General features: G+C 36.2%; 1 protein-coding gene across 1 annotated transcript in view; it reads left to right on the top strand.

Annotated features, from left to right (window-relative positions):
• Positions 1-24,178, top strand: part of PDGFC (platelet derived growth factor C) — a 157,712-nt gene extending 133,534 nt beyond the window's left edge. The window contains exons 6-8 of the mRNA XM_014943005.1: positions 15,904-16,111; positions 21,638-21,855; positions 22,542-24,178. Of these exons, the coding sequence (XP_014798491.1) occupies positions 15,904-16,111; positions 21,638-21,855; positions 22,542-22,658 (543 nt within the window). The 3' untranslated portion in view covers positions 22,659-24,178. The remainder of the gene's footprint in view (positions 1-15,903; positions 16,112-21,637; positions 21,856-22,541) is intronic.
• The last annotated feature ends 2,528 nt before the right edge of the window (positions 24,179-26,706 follow it).

Raw genomic sequence — 26,706 nt, forward strand, 5'->3', positions numbered from 1 at the left:
GAAAAAAATTGTTTCTCTCTATATGAGAATAATGTTCTGCCCAATGAGGTCTTATTTCACACTAGCCACCTATTTCTCTAATTTCTTAATGGAGTGAATTATACACCATGGTCCATTTTCAGCAATGAAGTAAAGAATGCCTAGAATAATTTAACTTCAGTAATTGGGTTAAAAACAATATTGATGCTACCATTCTCAGATTGCAATCAGTGTTTAGCTCAAAAAATTGGTTTAATTTTTTGTAGTAGTGGAACAGTGGGAGAAAAAAAAGAGATGTCATTATTTTAGTTGCTTAATGAAACTTCTTAATTTCTCAGAAGTGTTTTTTACAACACATAGTAGTTGCCAAGGTAACCCGTATCTAATACTAATATATTGTTTGAAGAGAGAATATAACCTTAATTGTAAGATAACAAAATGTCCTCTCCTGACTTTTTAACTGGAATATAAACTTACAAGAGGCATTTTTATTCATTTAAATTCAGTCAAATTATGTTGAGTTTACAGTGATGTACTTGAAATGAGAATTTGTCTCTCCTCTCATTCCACAATTGGTTTGTGCTTGCACATCCAAATTTGTTCATTCAAATCCTCATGTTTGTCCAGTGAGAATGCACACATTATCTGAAAGACACAACACAGCTTCAAATGAAATAGTAAATACTGGAAGAAGGCTAAGAACTTGATAATACTATCTTCTTGGTAATTACATAACATAAATGTATAATCATGTACAAAAACAGAACAGATTTTTTCTGTTACTAGACTAACTCTTTATTCAGCAAAGCATGGCAGTCATCACAGTCAATTTACCCAACTTGTTTGGTGTTACTTTGTTAGTGTAATTTATGCAGTACCGCTTCCAAATGGTTTCTATTTTTATTTAAACAGATCATCTCATGGGGCTTAACCATGCAGGGCAGGTGGAAGAAGTCCCACCAGAAGTAGCCAGGCAGATCTTGTCAGCGAATGTTCTTGCCTAGTGTTTCCTTGCAAAGCTGTTTTTTCCTCTCCTCTTCTTTTTTCCCCTTTTCTGCAGCAGATTGTAACGTCTGCTCCTAACGCCCAGGAAAAAACACCTAAGATAAGTGTTTGTAAATATTCTCTTTTTAATATCTCCTTAATTTATCTTCTCATTTGGCTCATTTGTGAAGCAGTGCTTTGTCAAGCATTCAAGTGAACATTTTCAATCATACTGTTTTGAAGAACCCTTTCTCTCTTGATTAAAGGATAAACTTGTGTTTAGCCAGTATCTTCCAGTCTAATAGGCTAAAGCAGCAAATAACTTTGTGTAATGTTGGGGTCAACAGAATGAAAACAATGTCTGCAGTTCACAGAAAATCATATTTTTCATGGGGTGGAAAATTCAGGTGGAACCAATGCCTCAAAGAGCCACTTTGGCTCTTTATTTAAACTGATAAAAAACCCCACATCTAACCACTTCCTAGATTGCAATGAACAGTTGTCTGTGAAACCACAACTAATTAAAGCTTAGAAAACCACAGGTTTTGATGTCTGTGTTCTGTAATTACTTCTATATATTCTACATGAAATCATCAGAAACACCCAGTATTCCTGAATAAGTGATCAGGAAAGTAAAAGACTGAGGGAGAAAATATCTTGAGTATAAATGCAAGCAGAAAAGTATCATAGAATCTTAGAATGGTTAGGGTTGGAAGGGACCTTAAAGATCATCCAGTTCCAACCCCCCTGCCCTGAGCAGGGACACCTCCCACTAGACCAGGTTGCTCAAAGCCCCATCCAGCCTGGCCTTGAACACTGCCAGGGATGGGGCAGCCACAGTTTCTCTGGGCAACCTGTTCCAGTGCCTTACCACCCTCACAGTAAAGGATTTCTTCCTAATATCTAATCTGAATGAACTCTCTGTATATTTCGGTGTGTAAATATTGTAAATACTCATTTTCAAATGGGTATTAAAAAGCCTTTTATAAAAAGGGTACATGTGAGAAATAGAATGAGCAATGATTCTGTAGAAGGCTTTACAACTCTTTTAAAATTATACTCTTGAAATAAAGAAGGTGAGGGGTTTGGGTTTTTTTTACATGTAATAGCAAGGTAGAAAGGCAGTTTGTACATGGGTTGAGTGCAGCATTTGTGTGTGGCACTTTCTTTCTTTTGCAGATAAGTGTTTTGATGGTGAATGTGCAAGAACAGAGATGTAACATGAAAGGAGATCCAGCTGTGTGCACACAGAGGGCCGTCCCTTTAAGTCAGTGTGATAGTGCTAGCATTCTGGTTGCAGAATTGGGGCCATAATCAATGCCTGAGTAGACTCATTTAAAATATTACTAAGAAGATTAATGGCCTGGTTGAGAACATAAGTCACCATGATTTTTCCATCATTTCTGTAACAAAGACTGCCACCCTTTCTTGTATTAGGTTAGCAATCAAAAAAAATTTAATTTTAAAAATATACATATCAAAAGACTTGACCTAGTTGACCAGATCAGTTAGAGATAATTTGCCCACATCTGTGGACAGTGACAGGGTTATAACTCAAGCTTCTTAAGGCTGAATGGAAGTCAATTGATTTACTAGCAGTCTCACAGAGAATGGGATTTGCTCCACAACATACTGGATTTGTTAGTACTCTGGGTTTATTACTTGGCAGATTTCATCTTTCCTTCTTTTCTTTTTGCCTTTTTTTTTTAATGTGTCAAAGAAAGGGCTGAGAAGGAATTGCATGTATAAAGGGAAATATTATATATTTATGCATTATAATAAAAATAATTAGACTGTTTCTATGATTATTTCTTTTAATTACACCAAGAAATCAGGCTGAGGCAGTTACTTGCAGTTGTGCCTTAAAACTCCATCTATTCTGTTTTAATAGCTTTGTTCATGCTGTAAGCAGACCAAAATTTCATGGGAACCTACTAGAAATAGAATGAAGTACCCTGCTTTCAAGCCATCTTTGAAGGATCCATTTTAAATAGCGGCTGTAGAGATTGAAAAAGTAGAGCATGGCAAAAATGCGTCTACTTTTATTTTATAGCTGATGCTAAAACCATCTTCTTAAGTGGGTTATATTACATACTATTTTGAGACTTCAAAGAAATTGTAAATGATACTGCCAAAGGAACTACTGCTTCTTCTAAGGAACCAACTTTTATTAAAAACCCGTGACTCCCTACTTTTCTTCAAGACAAAGTAGATAAATTGAAGTCCAAAATTAGAGTAGTTTTATTAATTTTCATATTCTTATGTGAGTTAAGGGTTTGTGGGTTGACATGCAACAACAAAAAAACCCCACCATATATTTGTACCAAATAATCTATACTTAGGTACACAGGCATGCAGTTGTTGCTTTTTATTACAGCATAAAGGGTTAAAATGTACAAATGGAGGTATGTAAAAAAATACAGATCAATGAGGAAAAAGTGTATTAGAGTTTGTCTATGTATAAAGAAGAGTTGGGGCATAGCTAGTTAATAGTGCAGATTTCAGAATAATTTAGAATTAATTTGTTTCTACAATTCAGGCATTTCTCTCAGCATAATTCTGCATGTTTTTTAGAAACAGTTTACCAGGTAAATTACGTGTAATACAATCACAGAAATGCAAGGTTGGAAGGGAACTCAGCAGGATCTTTCCTGAGCCATTGTCTACTCTAAGCAGGGAGTAGGTAGACCAAGCTCATTCTTGCTAGATATTTATATTATTCCTGATGTTTAGGGATGAATATTTCAGAGATTTCCCCAATCACCTGTTGCACTGCTTTACATAGTATGAATTTTTTTCTAATACGTAACACAAATCTTTTCTGTCATTGATGGACTAGGGAACAGCTGATCATCTGATGCTCTCTTACATGTTTGTTATCACATCTTCTGTCAGTCTAGTCTTGTCTAGATTAAAGAAACCTGTATCACTCGATCTTTTATCAGTTCATGTTTTCCTTCTTTCTTTTTCCTCTGAATATTCTCTTTCTCTCTGCCTATATCTTACAAATACTGGAGATAAATCTGAACACTATATTTTGGCTGACACCTCTCTAGCAGCTCAGCTTTATGGTGCTGTTCTGCTTATCTCTGAATCAGATTTGCCTTTTTTCAGGCAAACCACATTATCCCCTATTCAGGTTTTGGCCCTCTATAACACTGTTTATTCTACTTCAGGACATCTGTACTTACAATTTTACATTTATGCTTTTAATGTTCTAATCCTAAATGTGAGGTTTTTTGGAATGTTCTTCTTATATTTCTCTTATTAAGGATACTTTCCCAATTTATTTTGCCTTTCAGTTGTTGTGTAATCACATATGCTATGCTTGTGTGCATAATATATATGAGGTAACATGAGATGGGAATTTAGATATATAGATAGGGGAAAATGTGTAGGTAGAAGTGATACACCCGAACACTAAGAGTATGTCAGGACAATGTTATGGCTAACAGTATAGGGCTATAAAAGGTAGCTCACAAATTATAAATCTGGCTTCTTCGAACAGTGCAAGAATCTTTATGTGGGCAATGTCACCATAGTGTCTGCCATGCTTTTTTGGGTTATGAAAAGTATGTTACATACAAAGCAAATTTAAATATGAAAAACAACACAAATTATTTTTCTTCACAAATCCTAAAATACGGTCAGTCTCTTACATGTTTGATGACAGTAAGAACTGATACATGAGGACAGAGCTGAGGTTCCTTCCTTGCAAAGTAATGTTTTGTTCAAGGACTTTCTACCTTCAAGGCAGGACAAGCTCTGATTTGCAATGTCAACTGTGCAGGAATGTTGGGTGTGTTACTTTTACTGTGATATGAAATCAACAGAAACCTGTTGTGGAATGTAATTTAACATGTATACTGAAAGATTAAATTAAAATTTCATGTACTGTAGAAGTCATTTTCATCATCCTTGCCAAATACACTTTCCCATTGTAATAAACAGTCATTCCTAAGTGTAATGTTTGATGAACCTCCTGTGAACCTACTGGTCTAAGTAAACATTTTTTTAACAACAACTACCCATTTCTAATACCTAGAGGGAACTTAAAAGGCAGTTCATTCCCTGACACCAAACCCTTGCTGTTCTTCCATTTGGTTAAGCTTTTTATAAGTATTCACATATTTTGAGTAAAATGAGTAATTTAAAAAAAGGTCTGCAAACATGATGTCCTTTAATTATGGCTGACCACATCCCCGGTCATAAAAGAATGTACAAAAACTTTTTTATATTCACAACAGCTGCACTTATGTTGACTGTTTATTCCTTATGAAATACTGCTGTTAAATAAGAGCTAGAGCTTTGAGTACAGAACAACAACAAAAAAAATCCTCCTGTAAATCACAAATGTAACAGATGCATGTGTGTTTCCTCCATGAATTTTGGGTGTATTTGTAAATGACGTGATTAATAATCATTATAACCCCATTTTCAATAAGATTTGAGCAAACTTTCCTTATACTATATCTATGTGCTCACTGCAGTCTGATTGTGGGAATCTCTTTTTGCATTGACTGATTTGTGCTCTGAGGCTCGTACATTACTGCTCATCAAATTACAATGATATTCCTTCTTTAAGACGATAATTTCACATTTTAAGCATAATTTGGATTGTTCTGTTGCAAATCCTTCTCCTTATTGGAGTAAAAGCTGATCCACATTTTGACCTACAAGAGGGTGTATACGTGACTTGCGTAGCATCAAAGTTTCAGTGAAAGAAGTTAATCTGTGATGGGATTCTTTTGGTTCTCCCCTTCTGTTAAAGTTCAGCTACATCTTGGAGGCAGGGGTCTCTGTACACTAAATATGACTTTTGGTCTGAACTGTAAAAAAGAATTTTTTAGGATCTCATTATAGATACCGAGAAGAAAGATTCTCTTCCTTGCTGTCTTGCAGTATTTGATATATAATTCTTTATAAGGTTTCCCTTCTAGAAAGGAATTGCAGGTGTAACACAACATTCACCATAATAGAATATTCTAGAAAATATAATTTAATGGACTAAAATACATCAATTGCAATGCTACTGTACTGTCTATAAAGAAGAAAGAACCAGATTCATCCAATAGAATTAAGTGTTGGGTATAAAATGACATTGATGCATCTCTATTATTGACGCTACATTTTTTTTGCATTTATGTTTATATTCACAAAATGAAGGTAAAGGGTTTATTTATACCAGCATTTGAAAAACAATTCTTATTCAGCTGTCTACTTGTAAATGCATTCAACTATTTTTGGACATCGATGAAAAAGTATTTTAGTGCAAAGCGTTGTTATTACTGTTATAAACAGTCATGAAGTATCCTACTGCCTCAATCACAAGCTCAATTCAAGTAAAAACCAAAAACCAAGTTAGCTCAAGAGCTTATAGCTGAAATATAAAAAGGTGATAGTGGTTATATACAGAAAGCCATGAAGCAATGAAATAATGAAGTAGTTTTATAAGGGTCTCTGTAGAGTTGTACTTTAGTAGAACAGTAGAAAACAGCAAATAAGCAGAGTTCTGCCCTGGAAATAAGTGTGAGACTGCAGATGACCTTTAACAATGAGAGATGATAGATTAGCAGAAAATAAACTTCAAATGTCCTTAAATAGTGTAATGAGTAGTTTGCATAGTAAGGAAAAGTTGATAGGAAGGTGCTGAGACAGGGAAGACAAGGTTACTATTTAAGAAAATACTTTGTTTTTTCAAAACATTCAGGAGTCAGAATCAGAACCGTGTGTGCGTTCACCTACTGTCCTGAACAGAGGTTTGTCACGGCAGAAGACTGCTGCTGAGGTCTGCTGCAAGTCATTCAACCAAACTTTGAGCAAATGCTTACGAACGACATGCATTCCCTCACACGTTCAACACATTGAAACGGTCCATTGCATTTGTTTAGGACAGTTCTGTGAATATATATAAAAAAATAATTATCAGACTTGGAGATGGTAATTTCTCAGACATCAGGTTTTTTGCTTGTTTCAGCGTCATACGGCAAGAAAAGTTGTGTAGAAGGATTTTCTCTAAACAAAGATTTTATGAGACTGGGGTGAGAGAAGCTGTATTTCAATAAATTATTTTAGGACTTCATTTTGCCAACATACAGTCTATTTTCAGTTGTTTTCAGCAGGTACTTTGTCTGTATAAGGTCACACACTTCATACTCTTTAAAATACGGATATAGATTCTAGTATTGCCCATGGTCTGAATTAGACTAAATATTTTTGTTGAACATTCAAATAATGCAAAAAAGAAAAGTATTTACTGGGTTATAAGTTTTTTAATTTGCACTTTTATTCCTATTTGCACATACAAGATGTAAATAAGCATCTAGTTAGTTTTAAATGTATTACATAAGTTTGATTTGAGAACGTTAAAATGCAGGTTTAGAAATCAAAATATTTTGCAGTTGTTACTAGGATACAAAAGGTAGATGTGCTTTTTCTTGTGGCATATATATATACTACGAGGGAGAACTTACTGTAAATTTTGTTTAAAGTCTCATTTAGAAGAGAGAGATTTATAAGCAAGAAGATAGTGCTCACTAAAAGTTTTGGTTTTGGAAGTAGTTATGGTTTAGATATTGCTCTGCCACAAGTATAATTTATAGGAACCAAACCCCAGGGATTATATACCAAAATTAGTTTGTATATCTACATTAATCTGAAAAAAAAACCCAAACAAAAAATGAAAAAAATCAATCAAACAAACAAAAAAACCCAGACAAATTGTTTGAGGAAAGAACTCTAAATGAAAACTGAAATACTGATTTCACTTTGAAACGTTTTACACCATGGCGATAGTATATGCCATAGCTTGTTCTATACTATTAGACCCAATTCATTACAGACTAGCAGACTAGGTTTCTACTTTAAATGCTCCCTGTTCAACTCAGTGCATCAGGTAATGCTTCCAGAATAAAGCCCTTTGGCTACTGAGTCGAAATATGTCCAAGAATACATTTCTCTGTGTCTTCTATCTGGAACCTTATCATTCAGTACTGTAGCCACAAATTCTAAAATAAGAAAATGCAGTAAAAACCCATGGCGAACGTAGAAAGGCATCAAGACTTGACTCCTCTTCCAGCTGGCAGGCTGAATCTGCAAGCTTGATGGATTCTAGGGATTTCAGTGATTGTACCTTCATGGTTTGAGACCTCTGCAGTTGCCAGAGATGCTGGAGGCACAGTTTTCGAACAGAATTATTTATACTTTGTCTTGCCTTAATTAACTAAAAGAATAAATCAGTGAATGAAAGTTCTTGTCCGAAAGAATGCAAGAATCACTGGATCATCTTACAGAATAACAAATAGTTTCAGTAGATGATAGGATAAATTTCCTAATTTTGTAGTGCTTATGAAATCTTGATGAAGTAGTATGTGCTGCTTCAGTGAGACTTACCAGAAGCACTGAAAAAATAAAAAAAACCATGCAACTGCATCCAAGAAAGATAGTTCTCTATGTGTATACGTTTTTCTAAGAATAGAAAATTCTACGAGTACTCTGATGAAGCGTATGGACAATAAGGTCTTCCATATAATACAGTAATGTGAGCATTAATTTTTCTCTTTTTGCCTTTAAAATCAATTAGTGTGGGTTATTGCTGATACATGTGATCATAAGAAAAAGCAAAATGTTTTTTCATACATACACACATATGTATGTATACACACATGTAATTATTGGTCATTATTATGAAGAAAATTAACAATTTTTTTATGAAAATATATTCCCAAAATGAATGCTATTGGTGGCATACTTTGAGAGTTTATGAACTTGCTCTAGATATGTGTCATCTTTGTCTTCAAAAGAAGTGACTCTCATACCTATGCTGTGTATTTTAAAGGGTGTCCGGGTGCACAGGCTTCAGGCAAAAAGCTGCGATTTGCCAGGAGAAAGCTGATGATTAGTGACATCCTGGGCTATTTCCATTCTGCTAATTTCCTTGAGAGCATCTCCTAGTTTTTCCAGCACAATTAGAATTGCAGGCCTTTTCTGTGAACTGCACAGAAACTCTGTTCAAGGGGATATTTAAAACTTTTCATAAAATAGATATATCTCAAAACTTTAACCTGGGAAAATGTTAGGCTGCTCCAAACACTACTTTTTTCTTTATTCTTCTATTCACGTCTGTGACAGGCAAAGACAAAAAGGAGCAAACACATTCACTTTACCTTGTGACCTTGGCAGTTGTGGAAAGGAGGGTATTATGTACATTTTGGGAAGCGATGCTCCAAGTGCCATAACAAAAACACTGATGTAGAGTTTGGAAGGCCATCTCTGTCTGGCTGTAAGATGTAAATTGGTGCAAGGATAAGGATACTTGGCAAATAAGGTCCTCAGTAAGAGGCCCTACATACGTATGAAGAGAGGCTGGCAAGCCTTTGGTAAGTGGTTGTAGCACGTTGTAAGAACAGAAAAAGATAGGCAGCCTGTGAAAGGCAGAGAGCTGGAAGATCAGTAAGGAAAGATGGGCCTGTCACCCTGCATTCTGGATCTTATGTGCAGATTAAACTGAGGAAGGCTGGTACTCCTACCTGTGTGTTGTTTGACTGGCAGAAGTTGCATGCCTGAAGTGAGGATAGCTGAATAAGATGCATGTTTACTTCAGCGCCACTGGAGCTTAATTTGCCAGACTACCTGCTTAGCAGCCCTGGAGCTGCTGTCTCTCTCATGCAACCGTCCTCGCTGCTGTGACAGAAGCTTCAGCTAAAGAAGTGAAATGTGCTGCAGTGGACGAGAATTCTGCCGGCCTTCCTGGCTTCCATCTCTGTCACATGAAAGTAAACATCTTTGCTTTATTCCCCGGCTTTGGCAGTCTAAATTGATTATCTGCCTCTGCTCCTTCTTTTTCTCATTCCTTTGCTGGAGGCACAAGAAGCAGATCCTGGAACTTGATTTCTCTGCTGAGGTGGTTGTGCACAGGCCCTCCTAGAGATCATCTCCACTCCCTTCTAGGTCTGCTTGGACAGGACTAACATTTTGCATAACAGCGGTGTGGGTTAATGTTGCACAGAGAAGATGAGTCTCTACAAGTTACAGAATTTCACAAATGGATTAGCTTTTTTTGTACTGCATACATGCGAGCAAGTAAAAGTTTGTGCTTTTTCAGGTAGGTCAAGAAAAGCTAGAGGCTTTTCACGGTTATTACTGCATGTACTTATGGGAGAAAAGAGAGAGCTATTGTTATGTCGAGAAGCTTCATGTCCTCAGGGCAAACTCGGAAAGAGTTGGATATCTGCTCTCCCTCACAGCTTCTAATGATGCTAATAGGAAGGTTACTTGTCATTATGAAGGAAGAAAACATGCTTTCTTTAATGCGAGTGTTACAAGAATGTGCATGTACTATTAGTTTCAAGAGCATATCTTTAAATCTAAGCAGGACTTGGGTTGTTCTTGTATAATAATAAATAAATAAATAAAAAGTTGTAAGGATATCTCATTAGAAGAAATATGTTACTTCGTTCAAAGTTACTGATCCTAGTTGGTTTTCAGAGGAGAGGAAGTTCCTTTGAGGTTTTCTTTGTTGTAGAGTCCCTTCTAGTCTGATTAAACCATACTCACATCTAACAGTTTCTCCAAACTGTGCCAACTAATGAACGGGTTTTCCTTCAGAAACTGCTTGACAATGTTTTCTTCAAGGCAAGAAATGAAAAAAATGGGTATTTCTTTTGTGGGGAGGGAATTATTTAAAACATATTACTCACTATTTTGTGTCCTGTCATGCCAAGTATTTGACTCACTTGTTTTTGTTGTTCCAGTCTTAACTCAGTGATTGCTTTATTAAACATGAAATTCCTCACTCCTGGCTGCAGCAAACTACTTCTTGCAATTACAAAATTACTTCTTGCCTCTCATTTAACTGGAAGAGAGTAGTGTCAATACCTTGACAGTACTATCCTATGAGACAGAAGCAAAAGGAAGGCTTTGCTTAGGTAGTGATGGCACCTAAGAGCTGATCTTGTGTAGATTGTAGGTGAGTGCTGTTTTGTTCTGAATTATTTACCCTTGGAGTAAGTTCAGTGCAAGGGAAGAACAGATGGATACTGGCAGACCCGGAAAGGTGATAACATCCAGTCTCATATCCAAAGTTTTACCCTTTATTTATCTAAAATACTTCTGGATTCTTCAGATAAACCAATAATGAGCTTCTAATAAAAGTTTATTGTATTCATTCTCCCAATGTGTGAGATCAAGGAATTGCCTTTATGCTCATTTTAGAGATTTGTTAAGGCTGCCTTACCAACTTGCATGCTATGAAATTCCTGGTGCCACAGTGAATGTAAAAATGTTTGTGTTAGCAACCACTGTGCTTTTAGTTGTGATGGTTTAGCTGTTGGAGGTCTGGACTGTGAATAAGATAGTGGTTAAATTAGGAAACAATAAATATTCTTTTTCAGAAAGATTACTTCTTGTTTATGATGCAGCCAAATGCACAGTCATGCTGGTGTAGCAAGGAGATACTACTGCCCGGTGCTTTACACCATGAAGCTTTGGCCCAAATACTATGCTCAGGAAGTGTATGTCAGAACAAGAAATCAGTCACAAGTCTTCAAACCAGGCTACATACTAAATCATCTTTTAGGTTTGAGCTTCAGCTTGGTAGTTTCAAATTCATTTATTGCAGTTTTGTGCTTCCCTGATGGTTGCCTTCTTATTACACATATAAGAGTGTCCTACCCTTTACCCTTTAAGAAATCTGGAGTAGCTTTGATTCCTTTAATAGGGGACAACAAACATTGCGAACACCCTAAAATGCATTTCATTCCCTGAGTTTCTTCTGGGGCACTGTTGTTATGTATAATCTTCAGGGCTGGATAGTTTTGTGAAGTTAGTCTTTAAATTATTTCCTTCTGTTTTTCCAAGTCCATATCTTAAACTGTTGCCTACATTTGGTCTATTTACCTGTCTCTTATGCTTGTAAATACCTTGGGGGATTTTTATAAGGTATTTGTTTTGATAGAGTGAATTACACATACAGAAATACAATATAAACAGACCTAATGAAATTTCTGTTTGATCCAACACTAATTGTCATTCTTGGCTGTTCTGCGGAAGCCCAATGTTTTCTGCTCTGGTTTTCATCCTAAATCACATTAATGAACAGTAAAGATGCAACTGTTCAGCTCTATCTTAGCTTGAAACATGTTTATTCTTTTTAAAGTAAGTTGAAATTGTTTCCTGGGCACAAAAGAAAAAACATAAGAGTGTTTTGTTTACTAGAGAAATCACATTAAAGTACAGAACTTCTTAATGTATTTTTCAAATTTTTCTTGACAGAAATTACTTGTGCTTAGGCTAAAAAATAAAAAAGGTGGTCTCAAGCCTAAAACATGGTATTAATCAAGGATGTGCTGCTATGACAGAAAACGTGTTTACTGTCAGTTAGTATTTATTGCAGAAAAGCTTGGAGAACTTCACTTCTCTGTAAGTGGTCTCCATCAAGAAAGCTGTTTTGGATAGCTGCTATACCTAATCTTTGTTATATCAAAGGTTGATTATGTACTAGCTGACCTGTTAGAGAGACATAATATACTTCTGTGGAGTAAGTTAGCTACTTCATTGTAAGATCATCCTCATTGTCTCCATCAGTGTTGCGCTGCAGAACAGCTAGAGTTAAAGGTGGTCATCCTATGAGGCTTCCACACCACCATTCTGCAGTGAAATTGCATCTCAGGCCTACTGAGCACTGGTGCTGCTAGCACTGCACAGAGCAGCTTGACAACATCAGTTCGTGTCAAGCATTTAGGGGGAGGCAAAGGTCAGAGTAAGAATGTCAAGAGAGATGTAGATTAAATTCTAGGCAGATGGATTTTTATCTGATATTATTTGATTGGAAGGAATTATAATAGAAGTGAGGGACTTGCTATAAAGTGAGGGAAAGCTGCATGTAAGAAGTAGAGCATATTAGCATTTTGAAGTTGCAATTATGATGCTGTGTTTCAAATTTCAATGTTGTTTTAAAAATTATGTCCCATCAATGAAGCTGAGTTTTAATTTCTTGCATTAAATAATTTCTCCTGTTATCTTCTCTGAGACTAAAACCTTACAGCAGGTGTAAACATTGTCTGTCGAACACAAAAATACTTTGAGAAAACCAAGCAAAATTATAAATTTTATAAAATTCCAAGATACAATTTTAGTTGAAGGAAGGAGTACCATTTATGCTGCTTTGGACATTGTGTTCAAAAGGTTTAAATTATAAAATAAGTAGTACCTATTAGCAAGTAAAAGCAATGTAGACTATTGAATTACCATTTATATTAAACAATTTATTGAACTAAGATTTCATAAAGGTTATTATGTTATAAATATAAATTACAGCATTTATAGCTTTATGACATTAATTGACTTTAATCTTTGATACATTTTAACTGTCATTTAAATTGACAAAATTAAGAGATTATTGGGAAAAACATTCTTAATCTTGAGATTTTAACTACCGTATTCTAAAACACTCATGCTCGAAGTTGTGCAATTTTACTGTTTCAATTACTTTTTCTTTATGGTTTGGTTTGTTGTGAGAATGATTAGATAGTGATGACAACTTTGTGATACCATTAAGTACGATGACTCACCATATTCTCATAACATTTTAATTTAGGCAAATGCCTACTGAATCCAGAATAACATAAATCGATGGATTATTCCTATCTATGTATCGTTAAGTGTGCGTGCTCTAAGTTGTAAATATGAAAATAGATTCTAGACCAATAGATTTTCATCTGGAATCCATCTATGTAATTGGTAAAAAAAACCCAAACCAGTAGAAGTGAACCACCAAAGTAAATTTTTCAGCTGGAAACAAAATAGAAGATTTTTTTTTCTTCAGGTACTGATTCTGCAATTTGATCTTTATTTTGTTTTTCACCTTAGCAAAAACCTACACCTTCAAACCAGGAAATGTGACTGTAACAAATCATTGTGGAGAACAACAGGAAGAAAAACTTTGGAATATTTATTTTTTTGCCCATTTGAATTACAGTGTCACAGCACTATTTTGAAACTTGCTGAGTAGCATGTTTTGCTAAGAGAAAATATTTAAATTATAGACCAGAATCTGTTGCTTTATTATCATAACCTATTAGATGGATCAACATGTTATTATTTTTAATGTGGGCAGTGGAGAGAAGAGGAAAAGAAATATTTTAACTTTTTGAAATCCACATCCATCCATAATGGGAAGCAAAACCTTCACTCACTGTATTGAAAATTATTCTAGATTAGCAAAATGAAATTATGGTAAAGTTAATAGTAGCAGCACACTACGACTATGCTTTGTATTACCTTTGCAAGACTCACAGTTAAAAAGCAGCACAATTCATTCTAGTGACTTCATTTCTTGAAGATGGAAAGAGAAAAACCCTTGAAGCAAAAAATAGGAGGGGCATGGTTACTTCCATTTGCTGCCCTTTCAACCACACATTTAGCTGAAACCAAAAAAGGCATATTTAATAGAATTGAGAGCACTGAAAGGAGAATATAATTATTGGTATGAAATACAGCTATCATAGGCATACATATTTTAGAAAACTGCTGGTTACTATGCAGTGTTGCAAGGTTTATTTTATTAAGCAGCATGTTAGTTCACTTATTGGAGGAACATTTAGTCCTTCATTCTTAATATTATATTGTTGGATTGTTGTAGGAAAATCCATCAAGGCACCTCAGGAGGGCTCTAGTTTAACCTCCTGCTCAGAGTAGGGGCAGTTCTGGGATCAGACAGTTGTTCAGAGGTTTATCCAGTCAGGTATTGAAAGCCTCCAATGATGGATGTTGTTCAGCCTCTCTAGGCAACCTTTTCCAAAACCTGGCTGTACTGACAGTGAATAAATTGTCCCTAAACCTTCTATGGACTATACTTGAGAGCCATGATGTATGTAACACTACACATTTAAGTTTGAGATTCTTGTCCTTTCCATCTCCTAAATCAACAGTATGTTCAAATCTTTCTTCATCCTTCTTCCATGGTCCAGATAAATTGCGCTAGTGTAGTCCTGTGGACATAATGTCTGTAGTGGTGTCTACCTATATAAAAGCCTAAAGAAACTTACGGTAGTGCACCAGCAGCTTCCTGCTTAGGCTTCTCTTCCTGCCTTTTTCTATTCTTTTGAAAATACAAATCAATGCATAATTTTTAAACAGATTGTAGAGTGAGCAAAACCAGAAGTCTGACTTTGCTTGAATTGTCTGTGACTGAGTATCCCTGATCCAGTGAGTTTATCAGTGAGATTTGTGCTGTGGGAAAGTACATAGACTTTTTCAGTACTCGATTTCAACATTTAAGTACTTCCGATATCCTTGGGAATGTTTGGGGTTTTTTTCTTCTTGTTATGGGAGAAATAATTATAGTAATGCCAGATGTTGTTATTACTCTGTTCATTATTATTTAACCAGAAACATAATTCTTAGTACTGTATGAAACACAACTGGTGCTTTTTTTATCCATAGATGGGAGCAGGAATATTTGCTATCTTTGTACTAGGGTATGTTCATATTTTACAGTGAAAGACAAGGAGACAAAGATTGTGGCTAAGTTTCAGAAGAAAGGCAGCATGTGAAATGTGTGTTTCCTCAGTCTTCTAGAGGGTTACAGTAATTGCCTGTAATGGGACCATATTTTCAAATCACTCTTTGTTCTACTTCTAAAATGCTTCCCATCACTCAGTGAACTTCTTCAAAGAACAGGTATAGTGGAATGCTATCTTCAAGGCTAGGAATGTAAGAAGTGGGAAAACTGTCCAGTGGAAGTTTGTTTAGAATTATCGCTGAAGAATAATTAGGTACTTTCTGACTCTTGTCATTTGTCTTATTAGGTAAACTGTACATTGGAAATGAGCTAGCCACTTATAAACTTTCCCAGCTATGTAACTTCATAAAGCACAGCACTTCATCAAAGCAGATCCATTAACCCTCTGACTGGTACTCTTCTCTTGGCTTTGATTGCAGCACCACACAGAAGCACCTAGCCCGTCATTGCTACCCCCATCAACTTTACCATTAGATGTATTAAACAATGCTGTTGCTGGATTTAGTACTGTGGAAGAACTTATCCGGTACCTTGAACCAGACCGGTGGCAACTGGATTTGGAAGATTTGTACAGGCCAACGTGGCAACTTCTCGGAAAGGCATATATTCATGGGAGAAAATCAAGAGGTAAATTACTCTTCTTCCTGGACTTTCAGCTTTCTATGGTGTGTTTTCTTAACAAAAAAACAGTAATAAAAAACATTCGTCACCTTGAATTTTGGTTCCCAGAAAGGAATACGTTAAAAATACAGCAAAGATCATTGTTCTTGGCTATTCTCACCATTATATTTTCTGAAAAAGGACAATTACTAAGCTCAACATTTAAAGGAATTTCACAGGATATAGTAACAAAGGGGGAAAAAATAGAAGCAGATAGGGTAGTTTTCTGTAAGGAACCTGGGAGTTCTTTATTTCCTCAAAGGGGGAACCTTGGCTGGGTGACAACCTAACTTTGTGGTTTTTTGTTGTGTTTTTTGTTTTGTTTTGGTTTGTTTGGTTGGTTGGTTTTTATGGAGGGCAAAAACTTTATTTTTGTTTGGGGTAGGTAATTTATTACACTTACTGTATCATATGAATGACTGGTTTATTTGCTTAGAATTGTTCCAGTCTCTACACCATATGAATTGAGAGCAATTAGCTAAATGTTTCTCTTCCCTGATACCTCACGAAATCCCTGTGTCATGTCCAGTTTGATCATGCAGTTGTCAACTTGATCAGATAAAAAGTAGATTATGTATTTCAAGACTTGTGGAGCTATTTCTTGTTCAACAAGTCATTTTCTTCTATCTACATTTGACATTCAAGAATTTGCTACCACATATCATCCAGATGCTGCCCACTATTTCATGTTTATGGGTTCCATGTGGATGGATAGCATGCAAGCAATAACTCCTTCCTTGCCCACCATACAGCATGAAAATGAAAACAGATGAGCCTAGCTGAATAGACTCCTCTGTTGACAAACGTAAACTAGATTATCATCTGATCAGAGAGATAAAGGAGGAAGTAAAACCTTTCATAACTCAAATTTAAGCTTTTGACAGCTAATTCTTGGATCAGACTCTAAAAATCAACCCTTCTACCTGTAATGCTACAGGTACACACAAAGCAACTAAATCAAAAGTCAAAGAGGAGGAAATCTCTTTAAAAGCTTTCAGCAATGGACCATGCCTTTCAGATAGTCATTTAACACTTTCCTAATTAAAGAGATTCAGTATTTGCCAAATGTATGCCATAAGCATACAGTAAGTGAGAGAAAAACAGAGTGTAATTTGTGAAACCTTACATAAACCAAAATGCAGGTGTTGGATAACATCTATATAGACAGAAACAACTTCCTGTAAGACATCTCTTAGAAAGAAACTATCAGAATAAATCTTTTAAAGACTTCTAATTAGATGCTGAAATAGATTTTTCTACTGAATAAACATATCATGGTATTGCCACATTTATCTTTAAGAGACCACCCTCAGGCTGCCTTACCAAGTGTGTAATGTAATACCCTTAGGCGGAAAATATGTCCAGTTGAGATGACATAGTATTAACTGTTAGGTCTATTCAATAGATAGGGAAAGCAAACCTTTTCTTTTTTTTTTTTTTAATGTTATTTCCTCCTGTAGCATGTTTGTTGCGTTTAAAAACCATTTTAAGAAAAGTTTGGGAGAAGTACATGCCCTAAAATGTTTGGTTGTTTCAAACTCTTTGATTCTATAATTAGATCAGGGGGTTTTTTTTGTAATATTTTGTAAAAGCTAAATTACTGTCTTGCTTTCATAGACAAACATCAGTTTACATCTAGATTAAATGAAAATGTAATTAAAAGTGTATGTTACTTTATGTAGAGAAGAGTATTTTCCTCTACTCCTACTTAATAATTCATATGAAAAAGACTATATTTGGACAACCTAAATTCCACAGAACTTCTGTGTCTGATGTTTTCTCTGGATAAAATGCTTCCAAAAACTTCCAGCCAGGAAAGACGAAACACCAAGTTAGGGGCTTTGATGTCTAAATATAGCCCTAAATTCTCTTATAATATTAAACATACTTAAAAATAAAATATATTTTGCTGTGCAAAAAACCTGATCCTATCACTTCCCACAGAAATCTTTGCATAATCATTATACTGTATTCTGAAGTCTGCATAAGAAAAAGAGTTGCAATCCAGCCATAGTCCTTAGTAGATACTTTTCTTTTCTCATAGTTATGTGATTTTTTTTTTTTTTTTTTTTGCCCCTCATCGTTTGGTGTTTTTTAATAGCCCTGTATTATTGTAGGAGCCAGTAAGAAACTTACACTCCCAGGAACATCTCCAAGGTGCTTAGGAATGAAAACGATCCTGTTGCTATCTGTGCCTCAACCAGAAATAAATTTGTTTCATTGACTTTGAGAGCAGCATCCAGCTAGAAAAACATTTTGGGAAAGAGAGTTTCCCATGGTACTTGATACATGTCCAAGAAGATGCCAGACAGTTGCATTGTCAATTGCAGAATACAGTTACTTTCAGGCTGATTTGAACATGGATTACTTCAGTTGTACGTGCCAGTGAAGGCACACTGTTGAAACAGATTTTACTGTAGACCTGCATCTACATTTTTTCTCCTTTTTTTTTCCTTCTCCCCTTATTTTTATTTTAGCGTTTCCCATTCATATGCTACTGCAGAGCCTTCCATTTCTCCTGAGCTAGTGCTAGACAAAAGAACTTTGACTGTTGTGTCAAACATGATACATGAGTGGAAGCCAAGTTGAAGGAGTGTTTAAATGTTCACATTATAACAGGTACTGTAACTCAGTGCACTTGGGAAATCCACATAACCTTTTATTGTGGTTAAGTAAACACTTTTAAGGGAATATATACATTCTCTCATCTAGCTTCGTGCCCACAGTGTGTTAAAATAAATTCTGGACAGACAGATACTCTTTGAAAAAATAACAGCTTCATTCACACACTTCAAAGAAGTGATTATATAAGCACTAGATAAATTTGCCTCAGACCTTTTAATGAAACTGAATTACATAAGGTAGGGCAAGGGTTCACTGTGAGGTATAATAGCAATATACCTTAGTAGATTGTAAAGCATGGAAACCAAACGTGACATTTTTCATCTTTCCTGAAGCCTGTTGTAAGAGTAAGGCACACTAAAATATATCTGCTAAGAGCTGATTGTGTCTTCTTCTACAGAACCTTTTTAAAATTTGCATCTGCAGATCTTGAGGGGTTCAGTTCAAATTCGTTCCAATTTTGTGACAAAATCTGTAATACGTTTGCTGCTTCTTTAAGTGCATTGCCCCTTTCTCTATGTTATAACTACAGCTGGTACTGGGAGATAAATCCACTCCTTTGCTGCTACCAGTAGGCAGTAGATAATGGGGATCTCTCTCCCACTGGTTGGTGGGCTTTCTGGAAGATCACCTAGTCCAACCATCAACCTAACTGATAAAAACCATCACTAAACCATGTCTCTAAGCACTTCGTCAACCCGTGTTTGAAATACCTTCAGGGATGGTGCCTCAACCACTTCCCTAGGCAGCCCATTCCAATGCCTGATAACCCTTTCTGTGCAAAAAGTTTTCCCAATATCCAATCTGAACCTCCCCTGGTGCAACTTGAGGCCATTTGCTCTTGTCCTATCGCCTGTGACTTGGGAAAAGAGACGTACCCACACATCCCTACAACCTCCTTTCAGGTAGCTGTAGAGAGTGATAAGGTCTCCCCTCAGCCTCCTTTTCTTTAAGCTGAATAACCCCAGCTCCCTCAGCCTCTCCTCCTAAGACCTATTCTCCAGACCAGTCTCTGCAGAAATCTACCAGCAGAACGTATTAGCAGAATTAGCCTTTATCTCATTGTGTTTTAGGCATTTTATCCTAATTCAGACAGTTTACTTATTATATGTTTGAAAACATAAAAGGAGAAAGAAGTACTCCATTCCTATCTACAGTCCTTGATTAATGGAGTTAGACATGTCCACCCTCTAAACGACTCAGCCTAGAGCTATTAGCTGATCAGAAGAGCTTAAATCATTTCTAATTTCTCACAGTGAATCTCTCCCCCGGAAGTTTTGTCTCTCTTTTCCCCTGCTCCCTTCTCAGCTTTTTCCAAGGAATGCTCTTGCAGTGTGGGAGGCAGGCTGGTGTCCAATCAGTAACTTTATTGGAGTTATTGCACACTCCTCGCTTTTAAAAATCAGATTGTTTATTTAGGAGCCTATGTTAACCTGATACTGATGGAATGAAGTGCCCCAGCTTGGTATTCACTGTAAGTGCAAGAAGAGAAAAGGCCTCAGTGTGTTTGACTAACCCTTCACAATAAACCCTTACTTATGGATGCCAGTACATGGATTGGTTCTGCGAAATACAATAAACCCTTACTTATGAATGCCAGTACATGGATTGGTTCTGCGAAATAAATGTTTGAAGAAACATGGAATGAAATTGCTGCCCTGAGATCTACTTCTGGGACAGTACTAGTGAGTATTTCTACTAGAGAAATACAGCTTCTAAATTCTCTTTATTTCTTATGTGTTTAAATAGAATTGAGAGGTATTATCTTGCCTTGATAGGCTTAAGTTCTCCTTTGTGACCTCTAGAGGCTCTTTACATAGTCAGTAGAGTGAAAAAAAAAAGTGTTTCTCTAGAGAGAAATTCTTCTCTGTTCAGATCAAGAACATATTTTAGCTTCATTTTATAGCTTTTCATTTATGAACTGCTAGCAATAACTATAAAGTATTTGTCAAGTAATATCAATGCACTGAGATTTTTTCCCTAGTTTCTTCTTGATTTAGTTCAAAAACATTTTTTTTAAAGCTCTTTGCTGATTTGTTCAAGACTACTCTTTCAGTCATCTCAGTAGCCATATTATCATAGGCTCTTTCTTTCTCCTCTTTTTTTCTTTTTCTCTTTCTCTCTTTCTCTTTCTCTTTCTCTTTTTCTCTTTTTCTCTTTTCCTTTTTCTTCTTTTTCTTTTCTTCTAAAGCTGTATTTTAAGATACACCAAGTTAAAATGAAAGCTAGAGAAGCAACAGAAATTCATATGTATACTGCTTTAAAGGAGGAGGGGAACTAAAAGTTATACAGATTAACATATTTGTTGTCTATACAGTATTCACTGATGACATAACTTCTTGAAGTTCTCAGTCCGTAGAAGTGAGTTCTTCTTATCTATTTATGGCTTGATTCTTTCTTATATGTACATCACCCTTGCAAAAAAAAACAATAATTGAAATTTTAGTAGGGAATAAGTTTGAACGCTGTATGCAAATGAATTAAAATGTGTTTGGAGGTTTGCAGAACTCTTAATTGCCATGTGTGTTTCTCTAATCCAAAATTAATATAGCATAGTAACACTAGAGCTGTGAGTATGAAGGTGAAGAAAAGGAACTCCATTAGGGTTGATTTGATAAAACATTTATTGGAACATAGTAGCCAAAGCTTACTTTGTCTAATTTGAACCAATTCTGCCAGAGTTATGAAATAATTGGGGAATATTCCTATACAACGATCATTTCGGTTTCTTGATTATACTTGTGTGCTGAACCTGTACCACCTGCACAAAACCGAACTTTTCTCAAGGGTTCTGCACTGCTGAAGTTGGTTTAGCACCAATGAAGATGGATTACGAATCAGAAAAGCACCGGTTTGTTTGTCTTTTTGCAGTGGTTGATCTCAACCTCCTAAAGGAGGAGGTGCGGCTGTATAGTTGTACTCCTCGAAACTTCTCAGTGTCATTGAGGGAGGAGCTGAAGCGAACTGACACCATCTTCTGGCCATTGTGTCTTCTGGTTAAACGTTGTGGTGGAAACTGTGCCTGTTGTCATCAGAGCTGCAATGAGTGCCAATGCGTACCAACAAAAGTCACCAAAAAATACCATGAGGTACATGCCTTTTTTACATTTGCATGTTTGGAAATACTGAAAGCCAATTAAGGAATTTATTTTACTATAGGAATGCACCCATATTAATATTTAAAATTTTATGTAATGCATTTATAGTAAATATTTTTTAAACTATTTTAATGAGATGTTACATTAAAAAGTAATATCTTTCTTGTTAAAATATTTTTTTCTGTGGAATTATTAAGTCATCTCTGAGGTATTTGTTTACTGGTGCAGTTCAGATACATCATAACCACACCTCCTTGTTCAGCTTTCTCTAGTAGTAGATGTGAACTTTATGAAGGAACACAAATCTGTCCATTTCCATTGTTATAAGTCTGTAGCTAAAATTATTTAGTATGGAATTATCTAATAATTCTATTGGGTTAACTACACAATTAGCCCTTAAATAAAATTAAGTAGAAATAGTAAACTGCAAGAAACTCTTCTTTGATAAAAGCAAGTATCTATTCATCATGATTTAATCAATTTTATAAAGGACTTGAGGTAAATGCAAAAATAATAATTTGTAGGTGGAATAAATGAAGAAATTCAGCTGAGGAAAGCCTATTGTTTTTTAATGGGCTTCCTGTCAGCCAGTGTGGTTCCCGTACAATCTAGCTCATAGACTAGGTGTGTGATGAAGCACTTGCTGTTTTCTTGATGCTTGGATTCTTCTTCTTCAGGTTCTTCAGCTGAAGCCAAGGATTGGTGTCCGGGGATTGCATAAATCATTGACAGATGTACCCTTGGAACACCATGAGGAGTGTGACTGTGTGTGCAAAGGGAATACTGAAGGATAAACATGATTTAATTGTGCTGTTTTCTTTCAAAGCACATTCAATCAATGGCTGATTCTATTATGGGGCTTGTGCATTATCTCCTCCTGTAATCTCAGTTGTTTGCTTTGGGGATCTTCCATCTTCAAGATTTACAGTGAGCTCTAAAAAGAGGAGAAGCCAAACTGGGATTATACGTTGTGTGACAGCTCTGGAGGCCCAGTGAAAGGATGGGAGAAAGGCATCAATGAGGGATTTAAAATATATGTATTGTTTTTGTCCCCCAGAATTTTCTTGACAATACACGGATTTCCAATTTAGGAGTAAAAATAAAGTTAGAAGGCTCACATCATGGAGACTCGATCCTGCTGGCTGTCTCATTTCTACAGCTCCAGTACATCTGGCCTCTGGTTGAAACACCTGAAATCTATCTTTCTGTGTTCAACTACTCCTATGTACTCTAAATCGAAGCATTCTCTGTTGTATAAACTTGGGTTAAAACAGACTGTCTTGTTCCGATTTAAACTTAATTTGTCTAATGCTGGTAGGAAGGACTGGATTTTTCCATATGCTCTAGTAAAGCTCCTGCCTTTTAGAAAGAAGACTGGACAATAACGTGAGCTAAGGAAGCAAACATTGAAAAGAACAGCGCCTTTATTCTTACTACTATGGCTGATGATTTATTGTTTGTTTGTTTATTATTTTTTATCGTGTACATTTTTATACTCTCCTTTTGACAATATAACTATTTGCTTTTCTAAACTTGTTAAATATATCTATTTTTACCAAAGGTATTTAATATTCTTTTTTTATTACAACCTAGATCAACTATTTTTTAGTTTTGTAAGACTTTAAAGCCAGATTTATACAGTTGGAGGAACAGACGTGGTTACAATGGGAAAGGAGCAAGACCTCTTTGCAGTTTGTTGCTACACAGTGAAAAAATACAGGTTTTTTACCTGGATGCACAGTAATAATAAACAGAGGTGTGTGGATGAAGCTCTAAGCTTGCTAGCTCCATGCCACTGAAAATATGAGAGACAGACATTATGATAAGTGGTTTCAGAAGCTGACTTTAAAAATTCCTTCTCTCCATTCTGGCCTTTGTTCTGGTAGAAAAGAAATAAGCATAGATAGATGCATACTGGCTTGTTTAACTCTTTAATTTCTTTAAAGTAGGATGATCTACAACGTAAGAAAAGAAGTCCAGTGGCCTTCATGATGCATCATGGTCATGGGAAGGCAGCCTTGTTAACGTTGAAGTGTATGGTTTTCCATTGGCGGTTATAGCTGTTTAAATACTGTTCACTCACAGGATCATAACACTTCAGTACAGTTTGATGAACTATGGTTTTGTTCTTCTGTACGTTATATTCTTTAACCAATACACTTATCCCACCCTATGCAAATTGAAAAGGAAACGGTAAAGTATTTTGCTTGTAAAATGCTTTAACATTATGCCTAGTTTATTTTTTTGACTATTGGATTTGCAGATTGTAATGAATCACCAAATAAAGTAATAATGCTAATTTTGGGAGAATAAATGTTTCTGTGTGGTTGTATATTTATATCTGTTCAATATACAATAACACAAAAAATTAAAGAGTGTGATTTTCTACTTACCATTTTGAAAGTCAGTTATGAAAGCAAAAGTCTTCTGTTACCAAGACTTCCACTTGATTTATTAATTCTGCTTTACTGTAAATCCACAAGAAAAAAAGAAGAAAGAAGAAATATGATGGTATTTGTATAAACATTCAAATTGTTCAAAATTGTGTGGATGTGAAGCTATCAAATAGAAATAACATATTCTGTCACTATTTCCATCATGAAATTGAGTTCTGATGAAAATGTGGAGGGTTTTGCAAGTTGGTATGACTTTCTGGTATCAGTTCTGGAAAATTCTCAGATGGCTTCTGATACTGTCTTAGCTGGTCTATTTTGCCCCACCATTAACCTCCTACTGAATAAGAAAAATGTCTGGTGTAAATGTGGCATATAATTATCTAGTCTGAAAATTAACCCTGTATCAGAATGCAGAATTACGGTCACACAAGAAACCTGATTTACTTGAATTTTTAGTCTTTGACTGGAAAAAAGAGTTCTGCAGGGATGATGGAGTGGGTTTTTTGCATTAATGTTGTCCTTTTTTTTTGCGATTTAAAAAACTTTTGAAATACAAGTTGAGATAAAAGCATAGCTATCATAACTCATCAGAATAATTGAAAAATATAATTCTATTACAGAAATTTCTGCTGTAGGGAATGCGAGAGGGCTCATCCTTTCTGTAAACCTGCTAGTGGAAGAAGGCACAACATGAATTTTGGGGTAGGTATTTGGTGGCAGCAGAGGAATGGGGAGTTTCTGGAACCATACAGTGTATGGAAGGTAGACAGTTTTTTCCAAAAGTCACAGGTATTTCTTCTATTCTGCTCTGGCTTTGGCTCACTTTCCTCCTTCCCAATTTCTTGCACCAGTTTCCTTCCCAATGGCTTGCTACAGACTTGCATCTGAACTCCTTATCCTTGTGCTCTTTACACCCCCCTTCACAGTGCCCTCTTCACCCCTCTCACCTGATCCAAAATCACCTTCCCTCCTGTTTGCTCTCCTCTTTCTGAGGCTCGTTAAGCTCTTCTGGAAAAGCTGTTGGCATGGTGGGCCACACCCATACAGCTTCCTGCCCAGGTGCATAGGCTTGGTCTGGAGACCCTGCTGAGTTTTCTGTGGTCTTTGCACCCAGAAGAGTCTTAAAACATTTTGAAGGTGTCCTGACAGCCCAGAGGAGCTACTATCAGAAGAATAAATCACATTGGTGGCCTACCCTTGGCAGGAAAGGGTGAAGTGAGGTAAAACATGCAAAACGAGGCAAAGGGGTTGGGGGGAGGGGGACTGGGGCAGGCCAGAAATACAGCAGAAAAGGGCAAGAAAGAAATGGTGCTGATGACCATGCTACTAATTAGCTGAGAGCTCCTAATTAGCTGACAGGTCCCCAGTGGTGAGGCCTGTAGCTCTGGACGCCTCCCTCTGCCCCAGGTGCAGGCCGTCCTCTGCAGGCCGTGCAGGGAGGGAGGGATGAGACAGGGACACGTACAGCTCTGGGTTTAATTGGGGATGCCTTGATCATTGCAGGTATTTTAAAAATTAACTTGATATAAAACTTCAATATTACATGTAAGAAATGTACTAACTACAGTAGGTACAGTTATAGCATAAAGGGATTATTTCACACACACACACACACACACAGAAACAATTGCCTAACTCTGCCTCTACTAATTGTCTTAAAATTCCTCCATTGGGAAGTTTTAACTTCTCCCTCTGAAGATTTTCTTACCCAAAGATGAAATTTTTCAGTCAGTTGTTTCTGAGGAACATTAACATTTTGCGGCCTCAAGGTGAGACAAGGCTTGTTATACCTACGGTTACATATAACATGCAGGAAATGCTCCTCTGAGGGTTTTGTTTCATTATTATTATTTATGTTCTGTTGTTTCGAAGAAAAAAGTGTGGTAAAAACTAACTGGAGATATTAATCATGAATTATTAACAGTGAAACAATGCCTTTCACAGTTACAGGTCATCACAACTGAATGCCAAGGATGTTGTATATGTAGACAAAGATTGACAAAAATGTGATTTTTAATATGGAATAGAAGTTGCAAGTTTTTGATCTTATATTTTTGTGGAGTTATTTTAAATTGTTGCTGTCATTTTTAAGCCATGAATTGCTGAACTGCATTAATGTAAGCATCAGTGTTTGGGAATAAAGAGGGAAATTTGACAGGACAAGAGGAAATGGCCACAAACTTGAACATAAGAAGTTCCATCTAAACACCCTTCACTTAGAGGGTGGCAGAGCACTGGAACAGGCTGCTCAGAGCAGTTGTGGAGTCTCCGTCTCTGGAGACGTTCAAAACCTGCCTGGACATGTTCTTGTGTAACCTGCTCTAGGAGGACCAGCTTTGACAGGGGGTTGGACTGGATGATCTCCAGAGGTCGCTTCCAGCCCCACATCATTCTGTGGTTCTGTGACTGTTTCCAGTGGGCCTAAGTAGTGGAAACAGCTGAATGG

Source organism: Calidris pugnax, unplaced genomic scaffold (assembly GCF_001431845.1).
Source record: "Calidris pugnax isolate Ruff unplaced genomic scaffold, ASM143184v1 scaffold15, whole genome shotgun sequence".
In the NCBI taxonomy this organism is placed as follows: domain Eukaryota; kingdom Metazoa; phylum Chordata; class Aves; order Charadriiformes; family Scolopacidae; genus Calidris; species Calidris pugnax.